General features: G+C 41.7%; 1 protein-coding gene across 1 annotated transcript in view; it reads left to right on the forward strand.

Moving 5' to 3' along the window:
- Positions 1 to 23,128, forward strand: part of PARD3B (par-3 family cell polarity regulator beta) — a 994,526-nt gene that overhangs the window by 536,612 nt on the left and 434,786 nt on the right. The window contains exons 14-15 of the mRNA XM_038749054.1: positions 3,790 to 3,889; positions 11,481 to 11,596. Of these exons, the coding sequence (XP_038604982.1) occupies positions 3,790 to 3,889; positions 11,481 to 11,596 (216 nt within the window). The remainder of the gene's footprint in view (positions 1 to 3,789; positions 3,890 to 11,480; positions 11,597 to 23,128) is intronic.

A 23,128-nucleotide genomic window follows, 5' to 3' on the forward strand; every position in this document is an offset into this window, starting at 1 on the left:
CATGGGTTCAAATCCCGACTCCACCACTTGTCAGCTCTGCGACTTTGGGCAAGTCACTTCACTTCTCTGGGCCTCAGTTACCTCATCTGTAAAATGGGGATTAAGACTGCGAGCCCCCCATAGGACAACCTTATCACCTTGTAACCTCCCCAGCGCTTAGAACAGTGCTTTGCACATAGTAAGCACTTAATAAATGCCATTATTATTATTATTATCTGGAAGATAGAACTGAATTGAAGGTTTCCTTGGTACGTAGTAAGCCCTTAACAAATACCATCATTATTTTTATTATTTGTTAAGCGCTTCCTACGTGTCAGGCACTGTATTAAGCATTGGAGTAGATACAAGCTAACCAGGTTGGACACAATCCATATTCCATATAGGTCCTTCAGCTTTAATCCCCATTTTACAGATGATTTAACTGAGGCACAGAGGAGTAAAGTGATTTGCCTAAGGTCACACAGCAGACAACTGGCAGAACTGAGATTAGAACCAGGGTCCCCTGATTCCCAGGCCCATGCTCTTTCCACTAGGCCACGCTGCTTCTCTTCAGAAAAAAAATTCTTCTGAAGGAGGATTTTTAAGGTGGAGGGAATTGTCTCCTGGTGGATTTGAAGGGGGAGGGAGTTCTATGAAGGAGAAAGCACCTGACCAACGGGCCAGAGGTGTGTGAGTCAAGAATGAGGCCCGATGAGAAGGTTAGTGTCGGGGGAACAAAGAGTGTCATCTGAGATATAGTGGGAAAATCAATCAGTCGTTTTTATTGAACCTTACTCTCTGTAAAGCTCTATACTAAATCCTCGGGAGAGTATATCGTAGAGTTGGTAGTCGGGATCTCTGTACTTAAGGAGCTTACAAACTATTGGGAAAAGAGAGCTGATTAATAAGAGGTAGAGAACTGTTGGCATGCCTTAAAGCCAACGCTGAGGAATTTCCTCTCGATGCACAGAGCTATAGATAGTCACTTAAAGATTTTGAGGATTGAGCTGAATAATGCTCTAAAAAATTAATACAGGCAGTGGATTCAAGAATGGACGGGAGAAGGGAGAGGCTATAGATAAGGTGATGGAGAAGAAATTCATGCAGAAATGTTGTTGGGTGTTAATAAGCACCTGAACCTGGGGAAAGATAGAAGGGAAATTTCTGGAAATTTGTCAGAGAAAATCTGGCAGGATTTAATGATTGAGGAAATACGAACATTACAAGATAGTGAGGAGTTGCAGGTGAAACCAAGTTTGAGGAGTTCTGGGATAGAGAAGCAGTGTTATGTAATGGTTAGAGCATGGGCCTAGGTGTCAGAAGGACCTGGGTTCTAATTCCGGCTCTGGCACTTGTGTACTGTGTGACCTTGGGCAAGTCACTTCACTTCTCTGTGCCTCAGTTACCTCATCTGTAAAATGGGGATTAAGACTGTGAGTCCCACTTGGGACAACCTGATGACCTTGTATCTACCCCAGCGCTTAGGACCGTGCTTGGGACGTAGTAAGCACTTAACAAATGCCAACATTATTATTTATTATTATTCTCTGTGCCTCACATACTTCATCTATAAAATGGGGATTAAGACTGTGAACCCCATGTGGGATACGGAGTGTATTCAACCCTATTTGCCCCAGCACTTAGTTCAGTGCCTGCCATGTAGTCAGCACTTAAAAAATGCCCTAATTGTTATTGTTAATTGTTACGGTGCTGTTGACAGTAGTTGATGAAAAATTTAGCCAGAGGCTTTCAAGAGGGAGTTTCAGTTCTTGAATAATTGGTGGAGGCAATGGTGTGAATGAGAGAGGAATAATAATAATAATAATAATGGTATTTTTTAAGCTCTTACTTCATGTCTGTGAGCCCCATGTGGGACAAACTGATCACCTTATATCCTCCCCAGCGCTTAGAACAGTACTTTGCACATGTAAGCGCTTAAAATGTTTTGTTTTGTTGTCTATCTCCCCCTTCTAGACTGTGAGCCCGTTGTTGGGTAAGGACCGTCTGTATATGTTGCTGACTTGTACCTCCTAAGCGCTTAGTACAGTGGTCTGCACACAGTAAGTGCTAAATAAATACAATTGAATGAATGAATGAACACATGCCATTATTGTTATTGAAGCAGCATGACTCAGTGGAAAGAGCACGGGCTTTGGAGTCAGAGATCATAGGTTCGAATCCCGGCTTCGCCACGTCTGCTGTGTGACCTTGGGTAAGTCACTTAACTTCTCTGAGCCTCAGTTACCTCATCTGTAAAATGGGGGTGAAGACTGTGAGCCCCACATGGGACAACCTCATTACCTTGTTTCCCCTCCCCAGCGCTTAGAACAGTGCTTTGCACATAGTAAGCGCTTAACAAATGCCATTATTATTATTATTACATGCCAGGCACTGCTCTAAGCACTGAGGTAGGTACAGGTAATCGGGTTGTCCCACTTAGGGTAGTCTTAATCCCCATTTTACAGATGAGGTAACTGGGGCACAGAGAAGTTAAATGACTTGCCCAAAGTCACACAGCTGCCAAGTGACAGAGATGGGATGAGAACCCCCATCCTCTGACTCCCAAGCCCTTACTCTTTCCACTAAGCCACGCTGCTTCTGCAATTGAGCAGAAGTGCCAGGTTTTAGCAGGCGGGGGTGAATGTGAAGGGGCAGAAAGAAGTCTGGCATCTGAATTTCCCCTAGCAGTGTGAAGACATATGAGCCCAGGAGTAGAGAAAATGTTCTGCGTGGCTGATCTATGGCTGGGACTGGAGGTGCCAGAGTCCCAGAGGGACAAGGGGTTGAGGCCTGCCTGAACACTTCAGTGGTTTGCTGACCTATGCTATGGTCTCATTTTACTGATTCGCTGATGGATTGAGTGGGTTTTCAACCACACTGCCTGAGTGATGAGGAGCTTGAAACTGTCCCTTTAGCCTTGAGTTCCTGTCTTTATTCCTATGGTTTTTGTTTTTGTCCATATGTTCTTTCACCTACCCATATGCACCCATTGCCAAATATCTCCCCTTTATTCGAGGATCATCAACCACTTGAGGGTCAGGGGCTGTATCTAAATCTCCCCTGTGTATTTTCTCCCAGCACCTAATATTATTATTATCCCTTTTAGTTATCCCTTTTAATATTATTATATTTATAATTATTAATTATAAATACATTGTTATTATATAAACTATATTATATTATACATATAATATATTATAATATATAATGTGTTATGATATTAATATAATTAATATTAATATAATCAATTAATGTAATTAATATGATACAATATTAATATACTATATAATATATTATATACATTATTATAAGTATTATTATATTTAATGAATTATATTTATTATCCCTTTTAGACTGTGAGCCCACTATTGGGTAGGGACTGTCTCTATATGTTGCCAACTTGTACTTCCAAGCGCTTAGTACAGTGCTCTGCACACAGTAAGCGCTCAGTAAATACGATTGATGATGATTATTATCATTATTATAGTATTTGTTAAGCGCTTACTAAGTGCCAAACACTGTTCTAAGCACTGGGGTAAATACAAGGTAATCAGATTGTCCCACGTGGGGCTCACAGTCTCAATCCCCATTTTACAGATGAGGTAACTGAGGCACAGAGAAGTTAAGTGACTTGCCCAAGGTCACATAGCAGACAAGTGGTGAAACCGGGATTAGAACCCATGACCTCTGACTACCAAGCCCATGTTCTTGCCACTAGGCTATGCTGCTCCTCTTCGTACAGTGCTTGCCGCCCTGTACAAGTTTCCTAAGTCCTGTTACTAATATTGGTTTGTTTTCGTCTCTTCACAGGGATACTGCTTTCCGAAGAGGACTGGACTGAGAGTGAACTTCCACCAGCTCTCCCACCACACCCTAACCTGGAACTAGTCTTTGCCGACCAAAACCCCAGGTATGGACTAAAAACACAATATTTCGGTGAAAATAGATCCTTATTTTCCCAGCAGAGAAAACCAACTCCATCACTGTTGACTGCATTTTCCCCTTAGATTGATGAATCCCCTTTCTCGACTGTAAGCCCATTGTTGGTTAGGGACCGTCTCTATATGTTGCCAACTTGTACTTCCCAAGCGCTTAGTACAGTGCTCTGCACACAGTAAGCGCTCAATAAATACGATTGAATGAATGAATGAATGAATGAATGAATCTCATACCAAACTATCAGTTGCACATTCAGAATGGTTACTTATAATCACCAGCTTGTGGAATTCATATTCCATTGCCAGAATCGTAGCCAACCATATAGTAATTATGATGGCTTTGTTAAGTGCTAACTATGTGCAAAGCACTTTTCTAAGTTCTGGGGAGGATTCAAGGTGATCACGTTGTACCACGTGGGGCTCACAGTCTTAATCCCCATCTTACAGATGAGGTAACCGAGGCTCAGAGAAGTTAAGTGACTTGCCCAAGGTCACACGGCAGACGTGGGGGAGCCAGGATTAGAACCCATGACCTCTGACTCCCAAGCCCGTGCTCTTTCCACTGAGCCACACTGCTTCTCTAATGAATATCAGTGTTCAGCCTGAATCTTAAACATGTCTAGGCAAATGGTTGAATTCCTTAATTATGTTGAAGTTGCACCGAAGCAGCGATAGCTAAAAATGAAGAGTTTTTGAAAGGCATAATGTGGGCCCGGAGAAAACAAAATCTTCCTTTTTTGTATATAACTCGTTCATTTAATTGAGTAGTCCTTCGGGTGTTCTGAAGGAGATATTCCAAGGAAGTTAATGGAACCTAAAAATGATAGAAAGCCTAGAAAGCTATATATTCTGAAGAATTGAAAGGAGTACCAAATACTATATCCATTCTATAATAGAAACTAAACAATCAATATATTTTTAGAATCTCAATAACTTAAGAGTAAGATTTACTAGGGGTATCCACCATTTGGCAAGTTTCATCTATAGATTTTTGTCTTCTGATGAGTTTTTTAGAATCATTATATTGCCCCATTGCAATTTTCAGAATTTATTGTTGCTATTAAAAAGTTGCACACATCATTCTCTCCTGGATTCCATAAAGTCCTGTGAAGTTTCTTCATTTTCTCTTTGCAGTGCTGCTGCTATTTTTATTATAATTTTTAACTTCGCAAATTGAAACTATAATGGCCACAGAAAATAATAGAGTGTCTAACGAATTAATGTGATTCATCAGGGGTTTATTTCTATTTATTTGCCATTTCTCCTGTTTAATGCTATTTTTAATGAGATGCATGTCTTTCTCCATCAAGAAGTTCCAGAAACCAGGGTCACATCCTATGTGTGAGAAAGTTCTGGATAAAGACCAGCACACATGAGGCCTATTCACGGCCCGATAACTGTTTTACATTAGACTGGTCCCTACTTTTTACAGGGGGTATTCTGTGTACTCTTCTCCTGCAGATACAGTGTAGCCTTTCTCATGCTCCCTAACCTAGGTAACGTCTCCTGAGAATTGTGATTTGCTCATTACCAGACTCTCCACCTGTGCCACAGTAGGAGGCTAATAATAATAATAATAATAATAATAATAATAATAATAATAATAATAATAATAATAATAATGGTATTTGTTAAGCACTTACTATGGGCCAGGCACTGTACTAAACACTGGGGTGGATATAAGCAAATCGGGCTGGACACAGTCCCTGTCCTGCATGGGGCTCACAATCTCCATCCCCATTCTACAGATGGGGTAATTGAGGCCCAGAGAAGTGAAGTGACTTGCCCAAGCCCACACAGCAGACAAGTGGTGGAGAATGGTTCTTAGAATCCATGACCTTCTGATTTCCAGGCCCATGCTCTAATCATTACTCCATGCTGCTTCCCGAGGACTAATAATAATAATAATAATGGCATTTGTTAAGCGCTTACTATGTGCAAAGCACTGTTCTAAGGACTAATCAACGATGGAGGCAAATAGCCCCATTCAAGTCTGCACCAGGCCTGAACTCCAGCTACTCCTCTGCTACACAGCCCCAGCCTGGCCCGAAGTGGCTGGAATGAGGCTTGGATCCATTTCAGCTTCTATCAAGAGTTTATTAAGTGTCCTGCAGCCTCCTTCACAATAATAGGGAATTTCTGTTCCACGTCAACACAGCTGGCCAGAATATCCTAGGGCAGAATCAAGCATTGGGTTTTGGGGCCATCTCTTTGGAATCCAGCCAGTGGGGCTCTCTTGGTCAATTAGTCAATCAGTAGCATTTATTAAGCACTCGTGTGTAGGTCTAAGCACTTGGAAAAATACAATGGAATGGAGTTGATAGACGCCATCCCTGCCCACAAGGAGTTTACTCTTTAGGGCTAAGCTCTTCCTCCCGGCATAATATATCAGGAACATTGGGGCTCTCTAAACCACATGCCCAGCATAAGTGGACTTGAATCAGTCGTTGCATGGTTTGAGGGGCTGGCTTCAATATACATTTCCTTTCATTTCTTCTCCAGCAGTATCAACAAGAAAGGCCTAATTTGGGTTATAAAGGCACCTTTGGGGCAGGAATAGTGCCTGTGTAACTTACTGAGTTTTACATCTAACACAGCATGATATGCCACTGACTGCTTAAGAAATCATTTTCAACTGTGGTCATGGTTATGGATTTCAATCCACTTCAGGAAGCAGCATGGCCTAAGTGCTTAGTACAGTACTCTGCACACAGTAAGCGCTCAATAAATATGATTGAATGAATGAATAATGGAAAGACCATGGCCCTGAGAGTCAGAGGATCTGGGTTCTAATCTCAGCTCTACTACATGCCTGCTCTGTGACCGCGGTCAAGTTACTTAACTTCTCCAGTGCCTCAGTTTCCTCATCTGTAAAGTGGAGATTTAATAACTGTTATCCCTGTTCCCTGAACAGTGACCTTCACATGGAATGGGGGCTGTATCTGACCTGATTAACTTGTATCTACCCCAACACTTAGTTCAGTGCTTGGCACATAATAAGTGCTTAACAAAGTAATTATTATTATCCTATAATTATTATTACCTCCTCTGTGCCCCAGTTCCCTCATCTGTAAAATGGGGATTCAACCAACCTCCCTCTGATTTAAAGCCCCGTGTGGTTCAGAGACTGGGTCCAACCTGGTCGTCTTACCTCTATTATTATTACCCTCTATTATTACCTCTATTATTATTATCCTATAATTTCAAGAGTTAAACCAGATAAGGTGTATAGACATGAGAAGAGTGAAAAATTTAAATTCATTCATTCATTCACTCAGTCATATTTATATTGAGCGCTTACTATGTACAAAGCACTGTACTAAGCACTTGGAAAGTACAATTCGGCAACAAATAGAGACAATCCCTACCCAACAACAGGCTCACGGTTTAGAAGGGGGAGACAGACAACAAAATGAAACAAGTAGACAGGCGTCAATACTATCAAAATTCATTCATTCGATCATATTTATTGAGTGCTTACTGTGTGCAGAGCACTGTACTAAGCGCTTAGCACTTAAATGGCTTCACTGAGTATTTCCCAGGCCTGGGAGCAGAATATTCCCAGCATACACCACGATTGCCTAAACTAGTGATTGACAACGCCCTTTGGAAACCGTATTCCTGCTATCTCTATTTTTCACCTGGAGTATTTCATCCTCCCCTCTGCTGTCCTCCCCCAGTTCCCTCCTCAGGTCACATCTCCTCTAAGAGGCCTTCCCTAAGTCCTCATTTCGCCTACCTGCCCTCCCTTCTCTGGAAACTACACATTTGATTTTGTATCAGTGTGGCTCAGTGGAAAAAGGACAGGCTTGGGAGTCTGAGGTCATGGGTTCGAATCCCAACTCTGCTACTTGTCTGCTGTGTGACTTTTGGCAAGTCACTTACCTTCTCTGTGCCTCAGTTACCTCATCTGGAAAATGGGGATTAAGACTGTGAGCCCCACGTGGGACAACCTAATCACCTTGTATCCCCCACCAGCACTTAGAACAGTGCTTTGTTCATAGTAAGTGCTTAACAAATACAATCATCATCATCATTATTATTATTATTATTACCCCTGAAGCTCTTTGTTACTCAGCCCAGCTCCATAGCACTTATACATATTCTTATGCTTTACTATTTCTCCTTTCTGTAATTTATTTTATTATCAGTCTCCCCCTTTACACTGTAAACTACTTGTGGGCAGGGATAATGATAATTATGGTATTTGTTAAGCACTTACTATGTGCAGGCACTGTACTAAGTGCTGGGGTGGGATTCAAGCAAATCGGGATGGACACAGTCCGTGTTCCACATAGTGCTCGCAGTCTTGATCCCCGTTGTATAGACAAGACAACTGAGGCACAGAGAAGTGAAGTGATTTGCCCAAGGTTGCACAGGAGACTCATGGTGGAGTTGGGATTAGAACCCATGACCTTTTGACTCAGGCCCATGCTCTATCCTCTCTGCCATGCTGCTTCTCAGTAGATCATGTTTATTGTATTGTATTTTCCCAAGTGCTTAGCATAGTGCTCTGCACACATTAAGCACTCAATAAATAGGGATGGTCCAGTGGAAAGTGTACGAGCCTGAGAATCAGAGGACCTGGGTTCTAATCCCACCTCTGACACTAAGTGTTTAGCATGTGCCAAGCACTGTATTCATTCATTTGTATTTATTGAGCACTTACTGTGTGCAGAGCACTGTACTAAGCGCTTGCTGTAGTAAGTACTGGAGTAGATTCAAAATAATTACATTGGGCAGAATCTCTGTCTCACTTGAGTCACCAGTAAAATGAGAATGAAATTCTCCTCCCTCCAGTTTAGCCTGTGAGCCCCATGTAGGACAGGGACTCTCCCTAACCTACTTATTTTGAATCTACCTCAGTGCTTACTACAGTGCCTGGCACATAATAAGCACTTAACAAGTACCATAAAAATTGCCACTGTGTGACTGATTCTCCCCACTTCCATTTTCTATTCCTGCCCACTGTCCACCCACCCCAGCTAGAGAGCAGAGCCACAGCAGCAGGAGCAAGTGAGAAGAGAAACTGCTCCTGTCACTGTGGTGGCTGCCAGTTTCCTGCAGCAGGTACCTTGGGCTACTTCTCGCTGGGCCCCTGGAAATTTGGGGAAATGAAAGGTGGGGCAAGAGAAGGGCAGCAGCTGGTACAGTTTCTTGATGGGCTTACATAATAATAATAAATAATAATGGCATTGATTAAGCGCTTACTATGTGCAAAGCACTGTTCTAATCGCTGGGGAGGTTACAAGGCGATCAGGTTGTCCCACGGGAGGCTCACAGTCTTAATCCCCATTTTACAGATAAGGGAACTGAAGCACAGAGAAGTTAAGTGACTTGTGCAAAGTCACACAGCTGACAATTGGCAGAGCCGGGATTTGAACCCATGACCTCTGACTCTAAAGCCCGGGCTCTTTCCACTAGGCCAAGCTGCTTCTCAAGGAACCGAGCAAAATACAATGCAACAGTAGCTGCTCCTTCTGCCTTTGCCACAATGACTGTTAGTTACTCCCAGTGATGCGTTGATGTTCACACCTGAGCCCCTTGTCTGAGAATTGGGTTAACTGTAAATTGCATTACAGGATTTCATTAGAAGAAGCATTTTCAGGGCTGAAATTAACAAGGGCAGTGCAGCTGGTGGGAAAGTGGAGGATTTCATGGGATCCAAAATTGTGTACCTTTAGGGAGAGATAGCGGGTCACTGCTTACAGAATGTAATCTGTGGAGGAGCGAGGCATTGTTGTTGATGTGAAATCTTAATTACCAGTTCTGACGCTAAACAGGATAACAGAAATGACACTTGGTATGAAGGGATGATGTGGGCCCCTCTAGCTTGTATTTTGGTGGAAAACGTTATACAAATCTAATATTTACTGTATAGAGGCAAGGAAACATTTTCCTCAAGAATTCTTTGAAACCGATCTCCCCTTTGTTCCATGAGGAAGATGATGATGATGAAGCCTCCCATCAGGATCAGTGGATGAGCTTCAGGCATGAGACTTTTAAGACTGATAATGGGCCCATGGGAATTGAGTCTAGTACTGGTGGCTTGTATAGGGCCACTCGTACTCTGTCGTTTCTGCCAGCCTTGCATCCACTGTGGCACAAAATACAATGAGAAGCTACACTAAGCCCTCCTTTCCTCCCCTCCCACTCCCTTCTGCATCACCCTGACTTCCTCCCTTTGTTTATAACCCCCTCCCAGCCCCACAGCACTTATGTATAGATCTGTCATGTATTTATTTATATTAATACCCGTCTCCCCGTGTAAGACTGTAAGCTTGTTTTGAACAGGGAATATGTATTTATTGTTCTATTGTACTCTCCCACATGCTTAGAACAGTGCTCTGCATCCCGTAAGTGCTCAATATATATGATTGACTGACTTACTGACTGTCCCTAGCCCTTTATGCCATAAGCTTAGTTTTCCCCTTCACATCTGGGAAGGCCCAAGAAAGGTGGGGAAAACCCTGGGCATTAATAGAATCACCAGATAATCATGACAGCCATTTGTCATTCATTCATTTATTCATTCAATCATATTTATTGAGCACTTACGCTTGACCCCTGGCTTCCGTAAAACCAAGTGGAAAGAACAAAGGACTGGGAGTTGGGAGACCTGGGTTCTAGTTCTGGCTCTGCCACTTGCTTGTTGAGTCACCTGGGATGATTTCCTGAACTTCTCAGTGACTCAGTTCCCTCATTTGTAAAATGCTCACCCTTCTCCTTAGGCCATGAGCCCACTGGGGGACAAGGGGCTGCATCCAGTCTAAATATCCCTAATTTTCCCAGACCTTGGCACATAAATAAGCACTTAAGTATCAATAGAGCATGGACCTGGGAATCAGTTACCTCATCTGTAAAATGGGGACTGAGACTGTGAGCCCCATGTGGGACAGGAACTGTGTCCACCCCAATTTGCTTGTATCCAATGCTTAGAACAGTGCTTTGCACATAGTAAGCGCTTAATAAATGCCGTCATTATTCTCCACCCCAGCACTTAACAAATACCAGAATATTATTATTATTACTATTATAGTTGTTATTGTTACCATTATCATCATTATTATTGCTCCTTTCTGGAGTTTGGACCAAAACCTGGCCTGAATAGACCTGTCAGTGTAGAGTTTATGTGGGCCCAGGTTCTTGCAGACCCAATCTCCCCTCTGCCTGCAGAAAGAAAAGATGTCAGTGTTTCCCTGAAATACAAGGCACAAGAATGGGCCTTAATATTCAGATAAAAAGTATATTGGATTTTCCCAATCTGTTTGGAGTGGTGCCTTTGTGCAGCCGAGTTTTAGTTAACAGAAAATGTTAATGAATAAAACACGATACTAGGCAGTGAATCTTTTTATCTAAATATACTCAATCTGATAAAATACTTATGAGCTGAGCATCTAGGTGTCTCCAGAGAAGCTTTGGAATCAAAGATTGTTTTAACATGCATGATTAGTAGCTGGGCAGGGGGGTCGGAGAGGGAATAGTGAGGAGTTCTGTTCATCATTTGAACTTCATGAAGTTTTATACCGGTTCCTAAATATTTTGTATGACTTCTTTCCACAGTTCGGTGGTGGATCCGACGGCATACTTTACAGATCAGCACATAAACTTCAGATCTCTGGCACCAGCCAAGCAACCCGAATCAATTAATCTGAAAGCCTCAAAGAGCATGGATCTTGGTAAGAGGGGCGGGGTGACATCTGGGTCAAGTTTTTAGCCTTAGCCCATCTATCTTCTGAATTTTCTGCTTTTGTTTCTTAAATACTTACCGGGGGAGCAAGATCAAGTGAAGACTGGAGGAGCGGGTAATGATAATCTCTTCCTGCTTCCAACGTCAAACTGCCATTACCCCTTTTATTTAAGAAGGATAAATGATTTAGGTTTCAAAGTGGCTCAGAAAATGTCATTCCTTGCTAATGTCGTATCTGAAGGAAAGGGAAAGATGTATCGACCATAAAACATTCCTTCCAAAACTTCATCACCTTTATCATTCTTCCCCTCTTTAATCATCTTTTCCGAAATCGTGGGTGCATATCAGTCTGATGGGGTTATGTAAAGAATTGCTAGATTAATACATGCAAATGAATCACTTGGGATCATTGGAAGAAGGATTTTATATAAATGTGAAAATAGTAGATAAATTCTTAAGTAATGTATTTTCTTCTAGCAGCTGACACATATAGCATCGCGTTACCAAATTGCAGATTTCTTGAGAGTATGTTACCTTTCATCAGTTTCAATGGGAAAAAAATCCATGTAACCGAAGTTTGAGTCATAGTATTTATCTTTTGAGCCGTTGTAAACAGAACTAACCTAGTGCCTGTTTAAGATAGTTTAGGCATAGTTTCAGTCAGATGAAACCAAACTCATTGGTTTAATTTTCCATTAGAAAGCTAGAATACCAGGAATTTGTGTCCAACTCATTTTACAGAGTGAGAAAAAAAACAAAAAAAAAGCATAGCCCATGGATTTGGGCTGCACTGTTACAGTTGATCAAATGTGCATTTTTCAAGAACATTATTATTTGCTTTTATTTCCGTAGATCTTAGTCCCTAGGAAATGATCTTCAGCTCTCTAATTTCCGTAAAACTAAACTGGTAACTACCTCTAAAGTACATGTTAATTACACCATCTGTGTTTGTTTATTTATTACCACATGTTAATTACAACATCATTAAAAAGTGGGGAAAATGGCTAAGTAAAGTAAGCAATATTGATTAGTGATTAAAGCCAGGGATAGTCACTCAAGACTCCTAGGCACACTTCCCAGCTTTCTTCAAAATTGTTTTTTAATCTGGGAGAAATCAACTAATCCCTGTAATTCAGATTGCCCATAAGTAAATTAAAACCCTTTCCTTCTTTTTTAGAGACTGTGTCTGATAAAGTAACACATTAATTACCGTGTGACTGAGTCTGAAGGCCAGTTCTGCAGTAAGCGAGCATATGCAAAATAGAATTAATGGTAATTATCAGAGAAGTACCTAATACAATAGTTGTGCAAGCAGGTATATGGTCAAGGTGCCAAAGTGTGATGTAAAATTAGTAAGGGTCCGGAGAGGGGAACGAGAACATTTTCAACAACATGAGAAGGAGGTAAAGAACAAATGAAACAGGTGGTCCCATAATCACTGGGCAGGTGAAGCCTAAAGCAGCATGGCCTGGTGGAAAGAGCATGGACCTGGGAGCTGTTAGATCTGGGTTCTAATCCTGGCTCTGCCAAATGCTTGCTGTGTGACCTTGGGCAAGTCTTGGTTCTCCTGTTCTCCTTCCTACTTAGACTGTGAACCCCATGTGGGGCATAAACTGTGGCCAACCTAATTCGCTTGTATAATAATAATAATTGTGTTATTTGTTAAGCGCTGACTGTGTACCAGGCACTGTAACAGGCGCTGGGGTGGATACAAACAGAGCCCCTGTCCCACAATGAGGTGCAACAGTCTCAATCCCTGTTTTACAGATGAGGTAACTGAGGCAGAGAGAAGTGAAGTGGCTTGCCCAAGGCCACACAACAGACAAGTGGCGGACTTAAAGCCCATGACTTTCTAACACCCAGGCCTGTGTTCTACCCATTTTGCCAGTGTGTCTACGCCAGCACTTAGTGCTTGACACATAGTGCGTGCTCCCCCTTTTAGACTGTGAGCCCACTGTTGGGTAGGGACTGTCTCTATATGTTGCCAACTTGTACTTCCCAAGCGCTTAGTACAGTGCTCTGCACACAGTAAGCACTCAATAAATACGATTGATGATGATGATGATGATGCTTAGCAGATACCATTAAAAAAAACAGAAGACTGAGAGGCAGATGGTTTGATACCAGTGGCAACATCTTGTCTAGAGATTTGGAAATGCAGGGCCCAGACAGAACACCAGTGACCCAGTCCCACCTCCCTAGAGCATGCCCACTACACCCTCCTGACCAGGTTACCAGCCCCCAGCAGGATGATCTCCCTTTCCCCTCCCCCCCGGCCCCAGAGGCCCTGGCTAGGTGAATTCACTCACATTGCTCCACACCTAGCTCCAATTCTAGGCCCCTTCACCCAGCATCCCACTCACAGCCACCTGCTAAGACGTCACCGCAGCAAAGCCATCCCCGTGTCCTAGCGCTGACTTCTCCAGGAGCAGACTCCAGAGACTGCTCAGTGCATAATAACAAACCACCAGACGTGGAACTTGGACTTCCCAAGCGCTTAGTACAGTGCTCTGCACGCAGTAAGCGCTCAATAAATACGATTGAATGAATGACAGTAACCATGTGCATTGTCTAGTGAGACATCGTCTGGTTCTGGGCTGGATACAGATGGCCTAGATGCCCGTTGAGACAGTTGAGTCTTGCCGAATTCAGCCACCAGACCAACATCAATCAATCAATTATATTTATTGAGCGCTTACTGTGTGCAGAGCACTGTACTAAGCGCTTGGGAAGTACAGGTTGGCAACATATAGAGACAGTCCCTACCCAACAGTGGGCTCACAGCAGTCATGGACTCTCTCTTAATAATAATAATAATAATGATGGCATTTGTTAAATGCTTACAATGTGCAAAGAACTTTTCTAAGCGCTGGTGGGGATACAAGGTGATCACGTTGTCCCAAGTGGGGCTCACAGTCTTAATCCCCATTTTACAGATGAGGTAACTGAGGCACAGAGAAGTTAAGTGACTTACCCAAGGTCACACAGCAGACATGTGGGGGAGCCAGGATTAGAACCCATGACCTCTGACTCCCAAGCCCGTGCTCTTTCCAGTGAGCCACACTGCTTCTCTTCAACCCTGCTCTCTCCCCCAACCCGTTCCTTGTGCTTTGTGCTGGCGAATATGGGGATGTTCACATTATGTAAATGACTCATTTTAAAGTACAAATGTTAGGAACCAAATTTTCAAAGTACATTTTTTTAACTAGGGGGTGCCCAGAGAAATTGCCATCATTAAATACTTATTTAATTCCAGTTTTCACAGAAGATTAAGTCATCAGTAATATGACCAATGAAGACACAGTAATGAAAATGGAAATCAAGAAACCAAATAGAGAAGGAATATTTCACTGGGATTTGATATTTCAGATCAGCTGGGCCTGACTGAATAAACCCTCTTTTATCTGTACTTAATTTTAATGTCTGCCTATCTCTCCATCAACTACTGTATTGTACTCTTCCAGCGCTCTACACACAGTACTCTGCACCCAAGAAGCACTCAATAAATACTACTGATTGATTGACTGAAAACCTAATCCTTTAGAGACACTGGTTGGCAACATCTCAAAGCCATTTAGAATCTTTCTGAGGATTCATGGAGACAAATGAAATTCTAGCTAAAAACAGGAAAACAAAGATCTTCCTGGGAAATACAGAGAAGTTTTCCCAGATGTCTATGCTTACAATGATTCTTGAACAGACCATTAAAATATCAGATACAAGCCTACTGATCTTGCCTATTAGATTATAGACTCCTTGAGAAGAAGGATCATGGTTTTTTATTTTTATTATATTCCCCTGACTCACACAGCCCCCAGCACTTGGCACAGTGCTCTGCATTCAGTAGTTCCTCAATAAATATTAAATATTAACATTAATATTTAACAAATATTAAGGAACCTCCAATCTGGGAGTGGGAAAATATTTTGCTGGTATCCTCAGAACCCATCTGGAGAAAGAGAACCCCAGAATCCTTTGATCAGTGCTTAGTACAATGCCTGGCACACAGTAAGCGTAAATAAATTAATAATGTAAATTATTACATGGGCCCAGAGGCCCCTATTCAAACAAGGACCAACTATATTTAAGTAGAGGAAATAAGTATTAATGGTAAGTGTATAGAACCAAAGGTGTAGATATTTTTGAACTGGTTAGTAAAGTCGAAGAGGTTTCATGTGGAATTCTACAACGTACTGATTTTGAATACATCGTATTTCCTTAACAATTTCTGCTGTGGGTTACATAGCATTTGCAAATAGATTTTGCAGATAATGCCAAATCTTGCCAATGGTCCAGGGGGTTAATTCTTATCACTGACCCACTCAGGTAATCAGAGATTGTTTCATTGAGTAGTGGTTATCTAAGGGACAACACACAAGGATCATGATTCACAACTTTGTGGGAAGGGAACGTGTCTACCAACTCTGTTATACTTGTACTCTCCCAAATGCTTACTACTGTGCTCTGCACACAGTAAGCGCTCAATAAATACAATAGACTGTGCAACTTACACAGTCTATAGGGGTGATGGGCTTTAAAATATATCTCAGGGAGTGGAAATAATAGCCTATAAGAATATGTATATAAAGTACTGTGGAGCTGGGTTGAATGTCAAAGTCCTTAAGGGGTACACGGCCAGTGCATATTTGGCAGTGAGGGGAGGGCAGATGTGGAAATGAAGGCTTAGTTAGGGAAGGCCTCTTAGAGGAGATATGATTTTAGAGGAGGGTTTAAATCAATCAATCAATCAATCAATCGTATTTATTGAGCGCTTACTGTGTGCAGAGCACTGTACTAAGCGCTTGGGAAATACAAGTTGGCAACATATAGAGACAGTTCCTACCCAAAGGTAGGTAGGGGAACGTGTTAGACTGCGATGTAAGAATGGGGAGTGAGTTCTAGGATACAGGATTAACCTAAGCAAGGTCTCAGCAGCAGTACAGACAAAATCAAAGTGTACAGAGCAGTTTGGCATTGGTGTCTTGTTTGGGTTGTAATAGATCAGCCAGATAAGGCATGAGGGAGAGAACTGATTGAGTGCCTTATAAAGCTGATGACAAGGAGTTTCTATTTGATGCAGAGGTGGAGAGGCAAAAATTGGGAGCTTATGAGGAATGGGTAGGAATGAACTGAATTTGGTTTTGCTTTGGTTTGGTTTTTATTTGGGGCGGGAGGCGTTGTTTGTATTTTGTTTTTGCTTTTTGTTTTCAAAAAAAAATGAGCCAGGCAACAGAGAGCTTTGGACTTGAATGGAGAGAGACAGGAGGCAGAGAGATCAGAAAGGATACTGATGCAGTAGCAGATACAAGGAAAGACAATGATTTCCACTCTGGAGGACTCATAAAGATTTTAGACTGTTGCAACAGTGGTGCAAATAATAAGAACAATGTTGAGATGCTTTTCTTAGAATGAAATAAGAAAATTTTAAAAATGACAAAAATACAAAAGAGGAAAGGACCTTCGGCGTAACAGTGTGGTACTAAAAGATCTAAGGATGATTATAGACTACAAAAATAACTTGTTTTAACCAGATATCGCTGCTGAAGACAGCTCCAAGGAATTTTAAATTCATCCGTCAAGGTAGCCTGAACATGAAGATCCCTTCCTCCCCTAATGAACCTGGAACTGAGAAAATACCTCAGTTTGATTACTAAGTTTCCTTTAGGGCTCTCTACCTTGAAAAGGCTGTGGATGTGCTGGGGAATATTCATAGTCAAGAAATAAAATGAGCAGATTGAAAAAGAATAGTTTGGATTAAAGATGAGAGAGCCAGGCCTCCTCGCCCCTAATTTTAGGGTGGAAGACACCCACAATAGCAATTTACAAATTTGTTGGGCAGTGATTTTACCAGCATCATTGGCTGCCCTCACTTTCTTCTCAGTAAAGTCCTGGAGCTATCAACTTGTAGCCCCAAGCCTGGCTATGAGAATGGAGGAAAGGGAGAAGAAATTTTAAGATTATTGATGTCAATTGTGGAGGTCAGAGCCAGGGGTCAGGGAGAAGGTCTAAAGAGCTGTTTCGGTGCTATTCAAAAAGCTGTCTCCCTCCTTTTATGGTTTTCTAGGCCAACTGTTCAGTTTCCTGCAATTAGCTGCTGATGTTCATTGAGTGCCCACTATGTTTTCACTTGTTCATTCATTCATTCATTCAATCATATTTATTGAGCGCTTACTATGTGCAGAGTACTGTGCCAAGCACTTGGAAAGTACAATTCAGCAACAAAAGACAATCCCTACTCAACAATGGGCTCACAGTATAGAAGGGGGGAGACAGACAAAATAAAACAAGTAAACAGGCTTCAATAGCATCAGTATAAATAAATAGAATTATAGATATATACAAATCATTAATATAAGTAAATAGAATAATGAATATGTACAAATATACACAAATGCTGTGGGGCGAGGAGGGAGGGAGTTGGGGTGATGGGGAGGGGAGGAGAAGCAGAGGAAAAGTGGGGCTTGGTCTGGGAAGGCCTCCTGGAGGAGGTGAGCTTTCATCAGAGAGATACTGGTACACCACTTGGGTCATTCCTGGAATAAGAAATCCTAACTAACCACTGAAGGAAGAGCAAGAAATAAACTTAAATTAAATTTCCCCACCTGATAGATTCTTCTCTAGACGGTAAGCTCCTCTGGACCGTAAGCTCATTTTGGGCAGAGAATGTGTCTGTTTACACATTCCATTTCCATTCCAAGTGCTTAATACAGTGCATTGCACATGGTAATCACTCGATAAGTATGATTGAATGAATGAATGAATGAATGAAAGAATAAAGTAGGCTATCCTCCTTCCCTCGACTGTGGGACTGGTTCCAATCTAGTTATCTTTTATTTACCTCAGCACTTAGTACTGTGCCTGGCACATTGCAAGCACTTAATAAGTATCAAAAAAAATCACATAATGACATGAGTTCAGGTCATTTGCATTTTTCTGCACTACTTCAGAAGATTGGATCAGTTGCCTTCAAAGTCTTTTAGCCTCATGTTTATTGGTTCTTTGATAATTTTTACATTTTCTGAAACCTACTTTTATCTAACCATCTTGGGGCATGTTAAGTATGCTGACTTAATTGTTTAGGATTGTGGGAAACATTATTTCTTTGGAATTTGGAATTAGAACAAAATTGAAGATATAAAATCTATGTGGTTATTTATGTATGAATTCCATTTCATTTTCCACAAATCTATAGGCACAGGAATAGTTTAGCCTTTGCCTAAGCAAGGACCTGAGGAATTATGTTCAAAACATGAAAGCTTTGCTCACTTTTTACCTGTAGCACCTTGAAAGGGAGTCATATAGGTTCGTAACAAGACGTCATGTGTCCTACTTAGCAAATCCTCTATAGGCTCAATACCTGGAGATACTGTATTACTTGAGATTAAAATATTGTCCAAAAGACCAGTGAACCGATATGAAATATCTAAACACCCGGTTCATAGAGGCAAACACCAAATCTACTGCTTTTAAGTATTAATGTAGAATTAGCTATTAAAGTCTCATTATTTAGAAACTCTTTACACATGAGGCAAATTTTGGATTTGGTATAATTGTAGGGTTTATAGTAAGAGATGATAGGTTTACCCTCATATATAACATATAATGACAATCATCTTTATATATACGTGTGTGTATGTGTGCATGTGCCTGTATAAGCTGAGGTAACAATGGAGTTTTCAGGGCAATATACACTTAAACTGCCTGGCACAGTTCTCTGGTGGTGAACAGTGGTTCAAGGGATCATTTTCCTGCATTTTTTTATGCGATGTTATGGAAGACTAGAAGAAAAAAACCCAGCAAGTCAGACATGCTGGTGGTGTGCCTGTACCTCCATCTTCTCTATGTTGCCGCTGACCCCTATGCCGCTTAGTACAGTGTTCTGCACACAGTAAGTGCTCCATAAATATGATTGAATGAATGACCCCTAGCCCACCTCCTGCCTCTGGCCCGGAACACCCTTCCTCCTCAAATAATAATAATAATAATAATAATAATAATAATAATAATAATAGCATTTGTTAAATGTTTACTATGTGCAAAGCACTGTTCTAAGCGCTGGGGAGGTTACAAGGTGATCAGGTTGTCCCTCGGGGGGTGCTCACAGTCTTAATCCCCATTTTACAGATAACTGAGGCACACAGAAGTTAAGTGACTTGCCCAAAGTCACACAGCTGACAATTGGTGGAGCCAGGGTTTGAACCCATGACCTCTGACATATCCAACAGACAATGACTCTCCCCTCCTTTCAAAGCTTTACTGAGGGTACATCTTCTCCAAGAGGCCTTCCCAGACTAAGCCCTCTTTTCCCTTTCTTCCACTCCCTTCTGCGTCGCCCCGACTTCCTCCCCTTATTCATCTTCGCCTCCCAGCCCCACAACACTAATGTACATATCTCCAATTTATATATTTATATTAATGTCTTTCTCCCACTCTAGACTTTTAGCTCATTGTGGTCAGGGATTGTGTTTGTTATATTGCTGTAGTATACTCTTCCAAGCGCTTAATACGATGCTCTGCACACAGTAAGCACTCAATCAGTATGGCTGACTGTGCCCAGCCCAAGGTTACTACCAGTCTATGCTACTGCTCTTTCTCTGCTGTTGCCCTCATCTCCCTGGGCACTTTCTCACTTTTCTCTGTATTTGCCTCCTTCATGCACCAGTTCATGAAGGCTGTGGTGAACTCCGAGTGACTTATGAATCGAAAATAGTAGTCCAACAACACCTGCTCCATTGACCTAACCATCTAGGAGAAAAAGTTTCCCTTAACCTATACTAAAGAACTTACCCTGAAAAAAAGCTAAGTACAGTAGTACTAGAGAAGCAGCATGGCTCAGTGGAAAGAGCTCGGGCTTTGGAGTCAGAGGCCATGGGTTCAAATCCCAGCTCCGGCAACTGTCAGCTGTGTGACTTTGGGCAAGTCACTTAACTTCTCTGTGCCTCAGTTACCTCATCTGTAAGATGGGGTTTAAGACTGTGAACCCCCCATGGGACAACCTCATCACCTTGTAACCTCCCCAGTGCTTAGAGCAGTGCTTTACACATGGCAAGCATTTAACAAATGACATTATTACTATTATTATTATTATAGTATAACAATATAACAGACACGTTCCCTGCCCACAGTGAGCTTATCGTCTAGAGATGTTGTCTAGTGATGAATAGGGAGTGTCCAATAATAATAATAATAATAATAGCATTTATTAAGCACTTACTATGTGCAAAGCACTGTACTAAGCGCTGGCAGTAGAATTCAGAATCAAGGAGCCCAGCATTTTCTTTGAGAGACTGAATGTGTGGCTTATGTAACATGAAGTTGGAATCAAAACTGAAGGTCTGTCAGGCAATCTCAGTATCCAGCCAATCAGTGGTATTTATTGAGTGCTTTTTGTGTGCAGAGCACTGTGCTAAACACTTAGCAGGGTATACTTCAACAGAGTTGGTAGCCACCTTCCCTGCCCACAAAGAGTTTACAGTCTCAGGAGGAGCTAACAGGAAAGCAGTGTTATCTAGTGGTTAGAGCATGGGCCCGGGAGTCAGAAGAACCTGGGTTCTAATTCTAGCTCTACCACTTGTTTGCTGTGTGACCTTGGGCAAGTTACTTCACTTCTCAGTGCCTCAGTTACCTCACCTGTAAAATGGGGATTAAGACTTTGAGCCCAATATGGGCTGGGGACTGTGTTTAACCCAATTATCTTTTATCTACCCCAGTACTTAGTGTAGTGCCTGGCACACAGTAAGTGCTTAACAAATACCACAATTATTATTATTATTATTTTTATTATTATATTTAACAGTTTAAAGGAGTATAGTGAAGTGTAGAGGGCTCTGTCCAGTCTTCTGTTTGTCTGCAAGGTCTAGACTTCCCACAGATAATAATGATAATAATAATAATAATAACGACATTTATTAAGTGCTTACTATGTGCAAAGCACTGTTCTAAGCGCTGGGGAGGTTACAAGGTGATCAGGTTGTCCCAAGGGGGCTCACGGTCTTAATCCCCATTTTACAGATGAGGTAACTGAGGCCCAGAGAGTTAAATGACTTGCCCAAAGTCACAAAGCTGACAAGTGGCGGAGCCAAGATTTGAACCCATGACCTCTGACTCCAAAGCCCGGGCTCTTTCCATTAAGCCACACTGCTTCTCTACCAGTCAATCAGTTAATGATGTTTACTGAGCACTCACTGTGTGCAGAGCACTGTACTAAGTGCTTGGGAGAGTACAATACAACAAAGTAGACACATTCCCTTCCGAAAGGGAGCTTCTAGTCTAGAGGGAGCAACATTTAAATAAATTCTGGATATGAAATTAATTACAGACATCACCTCTTGAGCAATTTCACTAGCGTCACCTACATTACAGACTTCACATCAAATGTTAAGAAATATCCCAAATGACATCCTGCAAGCTTGTGTGCTTAGTACAGTTCCTGGCACATAGTAAGCATTTGACAAATGCCATTGGAAAAAAAAAAAGGCAATCAATCTGCCAACATAAAAATAATGTTCAATGCATCACACTTTCCATTGGGTCTGCTCTGTTAAGGATACATTAAGCAAAATATGAATGTACAAACCATTGCCAAATCAAGTTGGATGATTGCACATGAAGAGGGAAGAGCAAAGTTTTACAGACAATTCAGTACAAACTCGGGTGACCCAATATCTCTGTGCACTGTGGAGAGAATGCAGCAGCTTACAGGCTTGCTTGAGACAATCAGGAATTGAGGCATCTTTTAGAACAGAGGCTTTGGGGAGATTATGACACTAAGACATAGAATTGAAAATCGTACTAGTCACCACAGGTAGCAAACATAACAACGGGCTTCTTACCAAGTTCATAGTGTGAAATGAATTGTCTGTTCAACATTGCTCTTTTCAGTCCCAACCTCCTGCGTGGATAAAATCTCCCTGTCAGTAGCATCCATCTTCAACCTGGAGGACAAGTATTTATAGCTCTCATTTGTAAATTATCACATTGCGTTCTGTGTCGAAGCAGCCTCTTAATTCTAATATACTATACCTCCCTCTTGGGTCGGTAATCCCTTGAGCAGTCAGTGGAGGAAATGGTCGATGAAGGGAGCAGGAGAGAAAGGAGAGGGGGAGAATATGAGATAACCGGCATCTCAGCTTGATCAGTCATATTTACTGAGTGCTTACTGTGTGCAGAGCACTGTACTAAGCGCTTGGGAAGTACAAGTTGGCAACATATAGAGACAGTCCCTACCCAACAGTGGGTGGGTCGTCTAGAAGGGGGAATCAATCAATCAGTTGTATTTACTGAGCATTACTATGCACAGAGCACTGTACTACATGCTTGGGAGAGTACAAAACAATAATATAGCAGACACATTCCCTGCCCACAGTGAGCATTGTTAAGATTGCTTCATGGGCCATGGAGACTGGAGGTGAAATAAGCAAACCATATCAATGTCCTTGAAACAATGCTTTGATGTGTTTTTCATAGCAGTGGTCATATAGAAGGGAATGTTGCTACACTAAGAAATTGTAACACTTTCTCC

Source organism: Tachyglossus aculeatus, chromosome 7 (assembly GCF_015852505.1).
Source record: "Tachyglossus aculeatus isolate mTacAcu1 chromosome 7, mTacAcu1.pri, whole genome shotgun sequence".
NCBI classification, from domain to species: Eukaryota; Metazoa; Chordata; class Mammalia; order Monotremata; family Tachyglossidae; genus Tachyglossus; species Tachyglossus aculeatus.